This window comes from Leopardus geoffroyi, chromosome A2 (assembly GCF_018350155.1).
Source record: "Leopardus geoffroyi isolate Oge1 chromosome A2, O.geoffroyi_Oge1_pat1.0, whole genome shotgun sequence".
Classification (NCBI taxonomy): Eukaryota; Metazoa; Chordata; class Mammalia; order Carnivora; family Felidae; genus Leopardus; species Leopardus geoffroyi.
In genome coordinates this window covers 14,586,529-14,599,726 of record NC_059331.1, presented here as the reverse complement: position 1 = coordinate 14,599,726, position 13,198 = coordinate 14,586,529, and the positions used below count along the sequence as shown (strand labels likewise).

The following is a 13,198-nucleotide window of genomic DNA, read 5'->3' as shown; positions in this document are numbered from 1 at the left end:
CGTCCCCCACCCCGGGGTGGCTGGTAAGGGTGCACGTCCAGCGTATTTCCCACATCCGGCAAGTCAGATGGCGGGTTGGTGACCGCATGTGGGGCTATAATGGAGAGTGACAGCATCACCCAAATGGGTGATGAAAAGGTGTCCCCAGTGGTGTGGGAGGGCATGTCTGGGGAGGACAGGGACGGGGTGTGACGAGCACAGTGTCACCTTGGGACGGATGATGAGGGAGACTGGCTCCACTGTGCGTGGCTCCATGTGGTGGTTGTGACCCTGGGTAGGACAGTGTGTGTGGTCCCGCATATACACCAACATGTCGGTGTATCTTTGGGGTCTCCTCCCTCCTGCCTGCTCAGACCCCCCACCCCAGGCCCTGGGAGAGGGGTCAGGCAGCAGGACGTCAGCATTCACCTGGACTGCTCTCTCTCTGCTGGCACCCTGCCTCTGTTTCCACCACTCCCCCCAGCCGACGGAGGCCAGGTCTCCCCGCCAGGCTGGCTCCAGTCTTTGGGGTCTGAGACTGGGACGTACCCAACTCCGAGGGCTGATGAGAGAGACAGACGGGGCCGGGGAAGTGGTGGGTGGCCACGCCAGGTCCACGAGGCCCCGATGGAGGTGCCAGCAATGTTCAGCCAGAACAGGAGGCAGCCGAGGGGGAGGGGGCGCTGGACTGCAGGGTTTGGACCCCACAAGGGCTGCCACGTGGGAAGAAGCAGACCACAGTTCCATGAAAAAAACACTTTCCAACAAGCTGAATCCCGCACCAGTTCCAGAGGAGTCTTTGTCATGAGCAAGTGTGCACACTTCCACCGCTCCAGCACCTTCTTTGGCTCCCGATCACCTGCTAGAGATAGCTCGGGCCTCTGACTCGGCGTTCAAGGCTCCGTTCGTCTCCCCTTCTGCCCTCCGTGCCCACCTGAGGTTTCCCTCCTCCAGCCTTCCCAGACACATTTCTAGCTGCCAGGACTGCCCTTCCTGCCTTGCCTGCTGGGCAAACTCCTACGCCATCCTTCAGGACCCAGCACCTATGTCCCCTTCTCTGGGAAACATTGCCCTTCCCCCACCCCCAGCCCACAGTGTCCCTGTTTGCTTTGTGACCCTGGGCCAATTTCAGCTGTGAAATGGGGGTTGTATGAAAATTACCCTCCCTACAAGTCTATTTTGACCTCCAAGACAAGAAGTGTACATTAAAAGCCCTTAAAGTGAGGGGTGTCTGGGTGGCTCAGTCAGTTAAGCATCTGACTCTCGATTTCAGCTCAAATCATGCTCTCACGGTTCGTGGGACTGAGGTCTGACAGTGTGGAGCCTGTTGGGATTGTCTCTCTCTCTCTCTCTCTCTCCCTCTCTCTCTGCCCCTCCCCTGCTCGTATGCTCTCTCTCTCTCTCTCTCTCTCTCTCAAAATAACTAAACATTAAAAAGATAATAAATGCCCTTAAAGTGAGTGAGTTCTTGGGGGAGCAGGGAGGCCTTGCATCCAGTCAGTGCTTAATGTGTGTTCATGATCGTCTTCCTCCTCTTCGATTCTGCGGTTTTAAGCCTCTCTTGTTTTAAGCATTGTTCCAAGATTCTTCTCCCACTCACAGTGCTAGGAATTTTAAGAACCCCTGGTTCTAAAATTATAAGAGTCTGAAATGCCGTGGGCGGGACCAAGGGCCTCCTTGTGCCCTGAGCTGACCCCAGGGTGGCTGGAGCCAGGGTCTCTGGGTGGGGGTGGGGGGGGCTCATGCCCCCCACTTACCCAGACTTGAGGGTGTGTGGTCTGGCAGCCCCAGTTTGGGGGGAGAGCAATGGATTTACCAGGAGGCGGATGGCCAAGGTTCCTGAACGGGGGCGGGGGGGGGGTTGGCGGGGGGTGAGGCTGAACTCCCCCTCTGCTCAAACAGGGTCACAAGGCAGCAGCAAGGGGCACGGGGCTGTCAGCTCAGGGCGATGGCTTCTTTGGGAGACTCAGTTTCCTCATCTGGAAACTGGAGTCAGGCGCTGTCCTCTTAAACAGTGTCGGCAGGGATGGGCAGGAGCTGAGGCTACAGTCCCTGCCCGGTGCCAAGCACTCACTTCGGCTTTGCCCTCCACCTGGAACGTCCTCCCTGATCCGCTTCCCTCTGGGAGCCCCTCTCAGTCCTGGCCCGGCCCGCATCTGGGGAGGGGCTTCAAGAGGACGCCCATCCACCCCTGCCCCACCCCAGGGAAGGGAGGCCAGCTGCCCGCCCCAAACCCAGCTGCCCCAGGCCTGGCAGCAGCCACAGCCCCGACACTTTCTCAATGAAAGGTATTTGGCCACGGAGACTGACACCTCATCACCCTCAGCCTGGAAGCCAGCTTTACCCGCCGGCCACGGTGGGGGGGCCCCCCCCCCGGCTCTTCCTGTTCCCCAGGACCCCACGGGGCAGCCCAGAACCCAGGTTCCCTTGGGCGAGGAACTCCCCCCTCCGAGCCTCCCTGTCAGCTAGGGGTGTAGACACAGTGTGTTGTGAATCAACGCACACGCTCCCTGGCTCCCAAGGCATCTCAAAGCATCTCTCCACTCCTGTGCATTTTAGCCTATCCAGGCAGAGGCTGGGGCGCCGGCCCCCCTGGGGCCGCCCAAATCTGGACTCCAGCAGAGTTCTGAGGCCCACCCTCAGAGACTGGGGCTGAGGCCTCTGGGCTTGTCAGATTCTCCCTGACCCCCTAGGCCCCCTAGCCTACCCCTGGCCAAGGAAAGAGGTTCCCACGAAGGGAATGGCCTGAGCAAAGGCATGAGGGCTGGAGAGGTTGAGAGCTGTCAGACTGAGCTGGACGGGAGCCAGCGGACCATGTGGGCCCAGTGCTGACCCCCCGGGTGTGCTGGGGTCCGTGTGTGAACCTACCTCCCTACCAAGGCCGGATCGGCTCCGCGTTGGCACAGAGCTGAAGCCTCCAAATGCTGCACAGGCACATGGTGGTGTGGACAGGAGGGGTGGAGGCAGCAGTGGGTGGGCGGACAGGCGGGTGGTAGAAAGGTAAGTGGGTGGGTGGGTGGGTGTGCAGAGGGCCCTGGGTTAAGGAAACACCCCGCACCCCCACTCCCCGCTGTCACCCCATCCCTGGGGTGAGGGACACAATGCCTCCCATCCCAGGTCCCCAGCAATGCCGCTTTGATGCCTTCCTGGGGCCAAGGGAGTCCCAAGCATGTGCCGGAGGGGGCTGTTGAGCCATCCAAGGAGCCCCTGCTCCTGCGGGGATTCACTCCAGGGCCCGAGCAGCCCTTTGCCTCTCCCTGTGGGGGCTCAGTTTCCTCTGTCTGGAAAGCGGGGGCGTGGCCAGGAGGACTCGCGCACGCGAGCACACAGAGCCACGCACACAGAGCGCCAGCAAGCGATGTTCTGCCGCCTCCAGACTGAGTCCTGGTGAAGTAGAGGGCCCAGGGCCATGGCCTCGGGCAGCCCGGTCACCATGTGGCCAAGGTGTGGCCAGGCCTCAGCCGGGTGGGGCCTAAGGAGGGGCAGCGTGACCCTGGCTGAGGAAGTCCAGAGCAGGCTCGATTCCTGCCGCCTGGGGCATGGGCCCCTGCCAGGGCCCCTCCCTGCCCAGTGCGGCCCTCGGGCACATGGCCAGGCTCAGAGGAAAAGGCCAGGGCGGCAGCTGCTACCGTGTTCAGCGGTCAGGGCGGCACAGGCTCGGGCTGCCCACGAGTCAGGTCTGCACACACGTGTCACAGACACACTTCTGTGTGACTCTGCCAGGACCCACACACCAGCCCGAGGCACGCCCGGCACCTCGTGGAGGCCTCTGAGCTGCTTGCACACCCATGTCCGTGTCTGCTCCAGGCCTCTTTCCACCTGCCAAGGTCTGGGTCCAGCAGCCGCAGCCTCCATTTTCAGTCCCCAAGACCGACACCATGAGTGGGAAATGAAGCATCTTTAATTGGTTCCTTGCCCCAACCCCCCGCCCCGGGGGGGGGGGGGGGATCTCCAAGCACCAAACATGTGAGAACTGTGCCCTTCAGCCCCAGAACCAAGAAGCCCTTGCCTGATTTTCACTGGGCCTGGACCCCCACTCTTAACCCCTGCGACCAGCCCCGTAGGCTTTGTTTCAATAAATAACCCCTAGAACAAAGCTTGGGGCAGTGGATCCAATAAAGCACCCAGCTCGGCAACAGGCAGAGGGGGCTTCAGGCAGAAGGCGGGAAATCTCAAGGGGCAGAATATCTGAAATCAGGGTCAAAACACACATAAAATCAGAGCCAGCGCTCGAGCTGGGAATGACTCCTCCCAGGCCTCCGTCGGCTGCCCGATGGTCTCCCAGGATGCTGGCTCCTGCTGTCAGGAAGAACTCCATTTTGCCTCACACAGCGACAGTCCCCTGCCTGGCAGTTCCACAACCTGACACTCCTAGTTCCTATCTTGACTCTGAACCCTGGGCAGGGGAGGGAGAGGGGGGCCCAGAAACCTAGGGAGGGAGCATCTGGGGAAGGGGGCTGAGACTTCCGAGGTACAGAGGAGTCCGGAGCAAGGCAGAGGAGTCAGGCCACGAGCCCAGGTCACTGGCGGGCCCTGCCCCGGCGGGTACGGAGGGGACCTGCGGCTTGAGCCTGTGCCCGGGTCACCTCACCCATCTCCCTGCGGATGTCACCAAGCGCTGTTGCCGGGGACTCCAGCAGCCTCTGGAAGAGGCTAGGCCGGCCGGCTGGTGGCTCCCGACACTGGAAGGTGACAGCTGTGCCAGCATCGGCCTTCATTTCCCTAGAGAAGCCGTCAGAGGAGCCATCGAAGCAGCGGCCGATGGCGATCTCCTTGGCCAGCCTCGGGCTCTGGTCGGTGACCGTGTAGACACCGTAGTTGTGGCCCAGAGGGTCGAGCGGGGCCAGCATGGCGAAGGCAGCCGGGTCGTCAGCTGGGGCGGGTGGGGGGTGCCGGGCCAAGTAATCCTGCAGGAGTCCGTTGACCGCCACTCGGCGGCAGCTGCCCTGGGGCGTGATGGTCACCAGCGTCCTGTCCACCTGACGTTGATCAAATAGCATCCCGCTGCACTTGAACTCCACACAGGCCGCGGACGTGCCGGGGTGCTCGGGGTCTCGGACGCTCCGGGCGTCCCGAAGCCCGTAGAGCTGGCCCTGGGTGCGCGGGTGGCTGCCCCCAGCGTTGTGGGAGCGGACCATGTACTCCTGGGGGCCCTGGATCTTCACTTTGAGGAAGCAGGCCCGGAACTCCTGGGGGTTGGGCCACCAGGCTAGGAGGTCCCCAGTCCAGGAGGCCGGCACGCCCTCGCGGAACGGGACCACGTTGTACTCGTACTTGTCCGCCTCCACGCGCGCGAAGCGGAAGTGGCTGGCGGTCACCGGGGCCTCCTGGCATTCTCGCAGGCTGCGCCACGGGTACACCGGGCCGTTGGCCTCGGCGGGGTCGCCGGGCCTGGGTTTAGCGAGGTTGATGCGGAAGCCGTTGCGTTTGAGGGCTGGGTCGTCGTGGTCGGTGCGGCGGTAGCCCAGCTTGTCCAGGTAGGGCTGCGCCACGCCCACGGTGGCCGCGTGCGGGCGGGGCCGGGAGGGCGCGGGCTCCAGCTCCTCCCCGCCCAGGGTGGCCGTGACCAGAGCAGTGTAGGCGTCCGGCCGGTCCGTGTCGCAGAAGGCGGGGAGGCAGGCGCCGTTGGGGCCGGTGACCGCGCTGTCGAAGCGGCCCCAGGCACGGGGGTTGGCCGCGAAGCCGGGGGCAGGCTCCAGGTTGACCAGCGTGACCACCACACCCTCCACCTGCTCGTTGGGGGTGAACTTGTCGTTGGCATAGGCGCGCACCTTCACGAAGCAGCGGCGGCGCTCGGGCACGTCCAGGTTGAACAGACGCCGCTCGCGGATCTCCACGTTGCCCACTAGGAAGACCCTCTCCTCCCTGCGGACCCGAGGGGCTGCTGACCCTTCTCGCTGGAAGCCGCTCTCCTCCTCCCACAAGCCTGTGTCAGGGTTCAGTGACCACAGCTTCAGGGCCTCCACGTGGCCCGCCATGTGGATCTGGCCGGCATTGACGCGCACGGCCACCGGCCCTGCCTGCAGCTGCTCCGCCGAGCCCGCGGCGCGGAGGTCCACCGCGAACATGCCGTAGGTGCGCAGCGGGGCCAGCTCGCCGTCACTGTCCACAAAGCGCAGGTCACTGGGGGCGGCCGCCGCCGAAGTGAGATCTCGGGGGTCCACGAAAGTCACCCGGGCCTCCACGGCCCCCGTGTAGGGTTCACCATCGGCTCTGCGGAAGGCTCCGGGCTGGAGGACCAGCTCGCCCAACGGGTCCTCCTCTTCCAGCTCCCCAAGAGGGATCGTGTTGCTCTGGCTGGCATCTAAGATGACAGGGGCTTTCTTCCGCATGGCTTTGACATCGTGGTATACACCACCACCTCGAGGGGCAAAAGGCAGAACTCTGACAGTGTCCATGAACTCCCCACTGGGGTCCACGAAAGTTACCACCAGCCGCTGGGTGGAGGGCGGCACCTCGATGGTGAAGTCACCCTGATAAGATGTGAATCCAATGGGCTCCCGGCCTAGCAGGATCTGGGCAAAACGCAGGGGTTCCCCTGAGTCGGTAGCCACCACGCGTCCCCGAACCAGCCCCCGAGGGGGCAGACATTTCTGACAGCCACACTCAGCCACCACTTTGACGGGGAGGACATAGTTGGAGCAGTGGATCTCCTTGCTCTCCAGGCGGCGAACGGAGCAGCAGCGGGACCCTGAGTCCCCACACCGGGAGCTGGAGCCTGCAGGGCTGGGGCAGAGGGTATCAGAGCAGAGACCCACGTCCAAGTAGGCGGGGCCACTGCCAGGCTGGCCACAATCATCTGGGAGCTTGATCAGATGCTCTTGGGGCTGGGGATTGCAGGCTGGCTGGCCCGGGGCTGCAGAGCAAGAAATCAGAGCAGATCAGAGTAAGGGGGAGGGCTCCATTGAAGCCAAGGTTGGGGCCTGGATTGGGATCAGGGGCTCAACCCAGGGGCTCAGTGGGGGCCTGGGATCAGACTCAGCAGGGTCAGAGAGCAGTCTGCAGCTGGGGCTCCATTTGGGGTTGCTTTCGCTGGTGATGGGCCTCGGCTAAGTTTCAGGGCATGCTCAGGGTTGGGGGGCTGAGGGTGCTCACCCAGCACGGTGAGCCGGGCGCTGCCCGAGCGCACGGTGCCTGCATCGTTCCACGCTTTGCAGTGATAGGTGCCTGCCTGGTCTGGGCGCAGCCCCCGCAGCTCCAGATGGGCCCCGTACCTGTGTTCTCGCCGGTCCAGCAGGGTCCCGTTGTGGAACCTGGGTGGCAGGTGGGCAACACCAGGGGGCCCTCAGCACAGGGAAGGGGCTGCATCCGTCCCCCATCCCCCATGCAGCCCAGCAAGGTTGTAGAGCATCTTTCTCCCAGTCTCTGAGGCACCACATGTCATGGAAAATCCAATCAAACCGCAAAGCTGGGTGCAAGGCCCTTGGGCATGGAGCAGGGCACTCACCAGGAGTATTTCTTGGGCATGGGGGTGCCTGAGGCTTTGCAGCAGAAGGTTACGTTCTGGCCAGCCTCTCGCACTCGGGACTCGGGGTGCTTCACCAGGTAGGGTTTCTCTGGGGGCAAAGGTGGCAAAGTTCCTGCCCCATCCCAGCTTCTCCCAACAAACCTTCCCAAGAGAGGGCCCCATCCTTGCCCTTCCAGGGATGCCCTGTTTCACCTGTGGCTCTTCTGATGACCTCTCCATTCAAGTTCACCCCATGGCTGCTCAAGATGGTGCCCCATCTTAATGCTGCCCCCCTGCAAGTCCCTGTCTCATCTCGCGCCTTCTCCAACTTCTCACAGTGTATTTGTTCCTCCCATGGCACCGTATTTAGTGTTATGCTCTCTCCAATGGCTGTGTCACATCTTATTTCTTCCCCAGTGACCTCATTCTGCACCACATCCTCCCAAGTGTCACCCAGAATTTCCTTCTTAGCTTCTCAGCCTCCTCACCCTCCTTGCCCTGGGGCACTTACCCAACTTATTAAGGACAACAGTGACCACAGCAGAGATAGAGCCATTGGCCTGGGCCTGGCCCAGGCCTGCAGAGAAGCCATCCATTTGGGCACTGATGTTGGCCCGGCTGCTGGCACACACTCCAGGAATCCGGAAGGTCCCATGGGCATCGGTGATGGCCACGGTGCCAGGCCAGTCTCTCAAGGAGACCCTGGCTCCTGGCAGTGGACGCCCAGATGGGGTGACCACCGAGCCCAGGAGGATGTGGTCAGGACACTCGCAGGTCTTGGAGCTGCAACCTGGGGGACAAAGGCAGGCAGAGGAACAGAGGAGCCTCTTCACTCCCTCCTTCCACTCGATCACTCAGCAAAGATGCCTAGACACCCCCCCCCCCCACCTTGTGCCCCTCAGAGGCCTCAGCATGGCCCTGCTTGGAACAGCCTCTTGTGTGAGTGGGGACATGGGGTTGAGCAGTCAGAACTGGGGCAGACCTGTGGTCCAGAGGGGTGAGGAAAATGCCCTGGTGGAGGGGACAGGAGAGGTGACTCTCACAGGACAGAGAAGCTCCTTTTAGCATGAGAGAAAATGTCCAGCAGGGGCTGGGGGCCCAACTAGGGGTTGGGTCTTGGGCTCAGAACATCTCCCTCCCCTCCCCTCCCAATCCCGCGGTTTCTCCATAAGATGGAAAATTCCACTGAAAACGTCAGGGCAGAGGCGTCAGGAGGGCAGAGCCAGGCGGGGTAGGGTGGGGACCCCACTACCCCATTGGCCACCGTGCTCCCCCACCCTGCCATGGGCTCTGCGGGCGCAGTCTCCAGACCATGTTTGTGGAGCCCAGGCGGATCGGAATTTCCAGTCGCCTCCTGGCTGGCCTGGTGTCTGGCCCTGGGAGGGCTTGGGCATGGTGTCTGCCAGGGTGTGAGCGCGTGTCCGCGTGGGCGTGGGGTACGGGAGAGGGGGGCTGTGAATGCCACGCGTGTGTACCCCAAGCACATGAGCTGGCTTCAGTGTGTCCGTGTCCACCAGGACATCCACACGCTTGGTGGCGCGCCCAAAGCAATGCCCACTCGGATCTGCCCGTGCCTGGACATGACCTTCTTGGCGTTCACCCATCCAGATACACACATTCACCAATGCTCCTCCGCGTGGGGCGGGGGACGGGGGCGCAGAAGGGAAGGAAGGGCCAGTCTCCATGTGTTCCAAGTTCTGGCCCCCGAGGACCCGCCTCTTCCATTCCAGCCCCATCCCATCAGGCTCATTCCCAACCCGCCTCTCCCCACTAGGTACCCTCCTCAGCAGGCCGCCTCCCTCCAAGTCCAGGCCCCGCCTCTAACTCAACACTCTCTTCCAGGCCCCATCCCTCCTACCTGGACAAGGAGGGCGTACACACTTCTGCGCCTCCAGGGGGCGCCCCGGACACGCATCCCCAGACGGGCTTGGGCAGCGGCGGCGGCGCAGGCGACGGCCTGGCCCGCAGCTCCCTGAACAGGGACCCCACGGGCCCCACGCGCCCCACGTGGCCTCTGCGGTAAGGGCGGAGAGGAGGGAAGGTGAGACGGTGGCCCACGCCAGGGACTGCGACTCCTGGAAATCTAGTAACAATGTAGGACTGGAGGACGTCCCCCGCTAAGTGCGTCCGAGGATGGGTACCCCAAGAGAGAGGTTCTGCCCATTGCTCTCATCAGTTGTCCCCCAGGCGCACCTGTCGAACGTGCAGTTGAGGTAACACCCCATTTACCCCAACCCCAGATAAGCTCCCCGAGGTTAGCCGTGCTGTTCTCCCTGCGTCCCTCATACATTTGGGGTCAAAACACGCCCCCAAAGAATGGAGCTGTTACAGATGAGCAACTGAGGGCAGCAGGAGGGAGATGAGCTCCTGAGGGGTCTTTCTTGTTCCCTACCTGGGCCCCTATTCCCAGGCCCTCCTTTCCAAAGCCCCGCCCCTATATGATCCAGCCCACTCCTTGGGCCCTGCTAAAGGACCCCAGCTCTTTCTAACCACGCCTACATCCACACGGCCCTGCCCCCTTTCCCCAGTACCACCCATTCAAGCTCCACCCACCTGTGACCCATGTCTGCCAATCCCCACTCTCTTCTCTGCATGACTAATATAGATCCCGCCCTCTCCCCATCCCCGCCCATCCCCACACAGTCCCCGCCCCTCCCTGGGCCCCGCCCTCACCAAGCGGGCAGCGGAAGCGCACGTGGTAGTTGGAGCAGCGGCGGCCGCGGGGCTGCTCGCGGTTGAGGCACCAAAAACCTCGCGTGGGGTTCAAGTGCACACGCTCGCCTACAGTGGACGGCAGGGCCCAGTCCGTGGTGCGCGCCTCCAGCGCCAGCGGCCGCGGGCACACGCGCGCTGGCCCGTAATAGAAGCGGATGGCAGCCAGGCTCTCGAAGTCGCCGTCGCCGCCGGGGTGGTCCACGTTGAACCAGGACGTCCACTGGCTGGCCTCTGTGGGCACCGCACGCTCTGGGGCCCGGGCCACAGCCTGTCGGGCCTCATCAGTGCATGCAGGGGCCCAGGAAGCGGCCTGCCCACCCCCATCTCCGAGGTAACTGTTTACCTGCTAAGACGGTCACCCCACCCCCAATGAGCACGACTAACCCAGCCCGCCCTTGACCCGCCCAGATCCAGGGTCCTCTAGGGCACAAGGAGCTATAAAGGGATTACGGGAGGTTGGCCTCCCCTAGCACCAGCCCCCGTTCTGCTGCCCAATACTTGAGCTGGCCCATTGGTTCAGGTTGACATTTTGCCACACTGACATCTTGACACTGTCTCAGCAGCCCCCAACCTTAAAATTAAGCCTGTCCCCCACCTCAGAATTCAGAATCCCTGAGGTGTGAGGAGACACAAAGGTAGCAGGAGGAGACCCGATGGAGAACAGCCCTAGCTGTGGCTTTCCATTGCCTGGCTGCTCCTGGTTAGAGCCAGCTGGGCCCTTGCTCACTGCCTGGATGAACCCACCAGGCAACCTGTTTCACAGAAGCCACAGGTGGGAACGGTCTGGCCTCCCAGAAGTCAGCTTCTGCTTCCATCAACTCCCGCCCCCACCGCCCCCCACCCCACCTGCGCAGGGGGCGGGGTGTATGTGCTCACTCCTTTCCGGACTTTCCCAGCTAGGAAACCAGAGACCCAGGTTCCAGAACTACAGGTCTGGAATCTACTAGAAGCACCCTGCACGAGGCTTCCAGTAGCAGGGAGGAAGCACCCACTCCCACCCTACATTGGTTTCCTCCTTGACAAAACAGGCCCTGGACTCTCACCCCTCTGCTCCTAAAACTTAGACTTCTTGGGGCACCTGTGCCAAGGGCTGCCATGTCCAGGGACCAGGAAGTTACTGGCCTTTCACCCCTTGTGTCCCCTCCTTACATGACCACACCAACCAGAGCTCACATAGTGAGCCCACAGCAGAGCCAGGACTTGGACCCAGGATGACTCACCTTCCCAATCCTCCAGGGCTGGTGAGGGCTGTCCGGGGCGCAGAGATGGGCCTTCAAAGCCCCAGGCAGTTGCTGTGGGCTCCTCAGGGGGGTAGTGACTGTGGAAGGGATGAGGAATGGAGGGAAGGAAACATGCTGATGGGGACCTCTGTGGGCTGCTTGTATACAAGGTGCTGTCATGATCATCCCCATTTCACGGGGCGGGGTTGGGGGGTAGTGAGTGAGGGTCTCAGAAGCCAGAACCATCTCTCTGGCTGACCCCAAGGGATGCAGGAACCCCCCCTCCCCCGCCTCCAGGAAACCTCCCTATGGCCCCTACCCCCAATCTCCTGCAGCCCCATCCCTCCCTCTGCCCTGGCCAGGATGCCATAGTCTGGGGAAGTCTGTGTGTCTGGTCTGACCCAGTTCTCCCCCTCAGTGTGCTCAGCGACCATGAGTTTAGTTGGCTCTGCCTCTGCCCTCAGGTGGAGCTGCGTTCTTTATCCATTTGCGGGGTTGGAGGTCTCTCCCTCAGTATACCTTCCATCCCTTCACTTGGGGCCCAAGCTGCCATTGGGAGGTCTTTGGAATCTAGCCTGGCTTCTCTGACCTTGAGTTATCTAAGATAGCCAGGCTGAGCGGTGACCTCAGACAAGTCCCTTCCCTGTCTGTGTCTCAGTCTCCTCATCTGAGAAATGGATCCAGTGCCCTGTTCCACTGAGTGCTCCTGAGACGAGAAGTTTTCTGAATGGTGTGTTTGTGGAAGAGGAGGAGTTGTGTGAGAGGGGACCGCTCTGACCCCTGAATCCTGGGCCAAGACACAATGCTTCAGAGTCCAAATGCTGGGGGTGAGACCGGCCCCCCGCTGTCCCCAGGAACCTAAAGGAGCCTAAAGTTCATATGGATACTCCGAGTTCCCCTACCTCTCTTGAGGAGGCAAGAGAACAGAGAAGTTTCCTCCCTTCCCTCCCCCGGGCCCGTTGTTGGTCCCAAGAATCCATACCCCCGACGCCCCTTCACTCCACTCCCGGGCTGACGAAGGGGGACCCAGGTCTGAGGAAGCCAAAGGGTCCCTTGGTTCCCTCTCCCGGAGCGGCTGCGTGCCAGGCCTAGGGGTCTGGGCTGGGGTCATGGGGCGCCTCACCTCGAGCCCCCGCCAGGTGCGCGGCGGCGACAAAGAGGCAGAGTAGTGGCGGCAATGACGCCATGGCCGGGTCCGAGAGTCCGAGGGAGGGTCCGGGCTCCGCGGCGCGCTCGGATCCGACTCCCGCGGGTCTGGCGGCCGCTGGGGCTGAGGGTGGGGGCGGGAGGTGACCGCAGGCCACGCCCCGTGCAGGCCACGCCCCGTGCAAGCATCGCTCCCTGGCCCTGGGTGACTTCGGTGAGCTAGCAACCTCTCCGGTCGCCCCCTTCGGTGCGTCCGGCTGTGCCTCCGCCCTCAGGCTGGCCTGCGTTCTCCCCAACCCCCCCCCCCCCCGTCGCCAGCTGGAAGTCCCTCCCTCAACCCACTCTCCGTTCTCCACCTTGGCTCCCAAGCTGCCTGCGGGACGTGCCTCTTGGAGTGGAGCCTGAGGCTGCCCAAACACTCACGCTTCAGGCAGCCGTTTAGGCGGCGAGGAATCCTCCATCGAGTCTAACTTCAATCCTGTTGGCGTTAGGCCACCCCAAGCAGGCTGGAAGTCCCACCCCGAATCTACCTTCTTCTCTTCTGGCTCTAGTTTTCCCGGCCGGCGGGAAGTCCCGCTCTACGACTACCCTCCGTGCCTCCAGCCTTGGGCTCCGGGGGGCGGTGGGAAGTCCCTCCCCGAGTCTGCCCACCCCCGCAGCGGAGCCGGCGCACAGAGGAGGCGGAGGCGAG

At 62.6% G+C, this 13,198-nt stretch overlaps 1 protein-coding gene across 2 annotated transcripts; it reads right to left on the bottom strand.

The window, feature by feature from the left end:
* Positions 1-3,862: 3,862 nt before the first annotated feature.
* CILP2 (cartilage intermediate layer protein 2) lies at positions 3,863-13,180 on the bottom strand. 2 transcript variants are annotated; one of them, XM_045492563.1, is made up of 10 exons: positions 12,864-13,012; positions 12,480-12,631; positions 11,508-11,519; positions 11,362-11,443; positions 10,100-10,372; positions 9,285-9,440; positions 7,938-8,216; positions 7,427-7,535; positions 7,075-7,232; positions 3,863-6,835 (listed from the first exon to the last, which is right to left on the bottom strand). In XM_045492563.1, the coding sequence occupies exons 2-10, from the start codon at positions 12,546-12,548 to the stop codon at positions 4,500-4,502; spliced, it is 3,474 nt and encodes a 1,157-aa protein (XP_045348519.1). In that variant the 5' UTR covers positions 12,549-12,631; positions 12,864-13,012; the 3' UTR covers positions 3,863-4,499. The 2 variants fall into 2 exon arrangements, with proteins under 2 accessions (XP_045348519.1, XP_045348518.1); XM_045492562.1 differs by lacking the exon at positions 11,508-11,519 and having other exon boundaries at positions 11,362-11,459; positions 12,485-12,631; positions 12,931-13,180.
* Positions 13,181-13,198: the final 18 nt, after the last annotated feature.

What these genes read in the sequence shown, in the direction of transcription:
- CILP2 (XM_045492562.1), bottom strand. Translation starts at nt 12,968, where the DNA reads ATGGAGGATTCCTCGCCGCCTAAACGGCTGCCTGAAGC. An exon ending in CCTAAACGGCTGCCTGAAGC is followed by an intron (nt 12,632 to 12,930) that starts GTGAGTGTTTGG and finishes CCCCACCCTCAG; the next exon opens with CCCCAGCGGCCGCCAGACCC. An exon ending in TGTTGTCCTTAATAAGTTGG is followed by an intron (nt 7,536 to 7,937) that starts GTAAGTGCCCCA and finishes CTTTGCCCCCAG; the next exon opens with AGAAACCCTACCTGGTGAAG.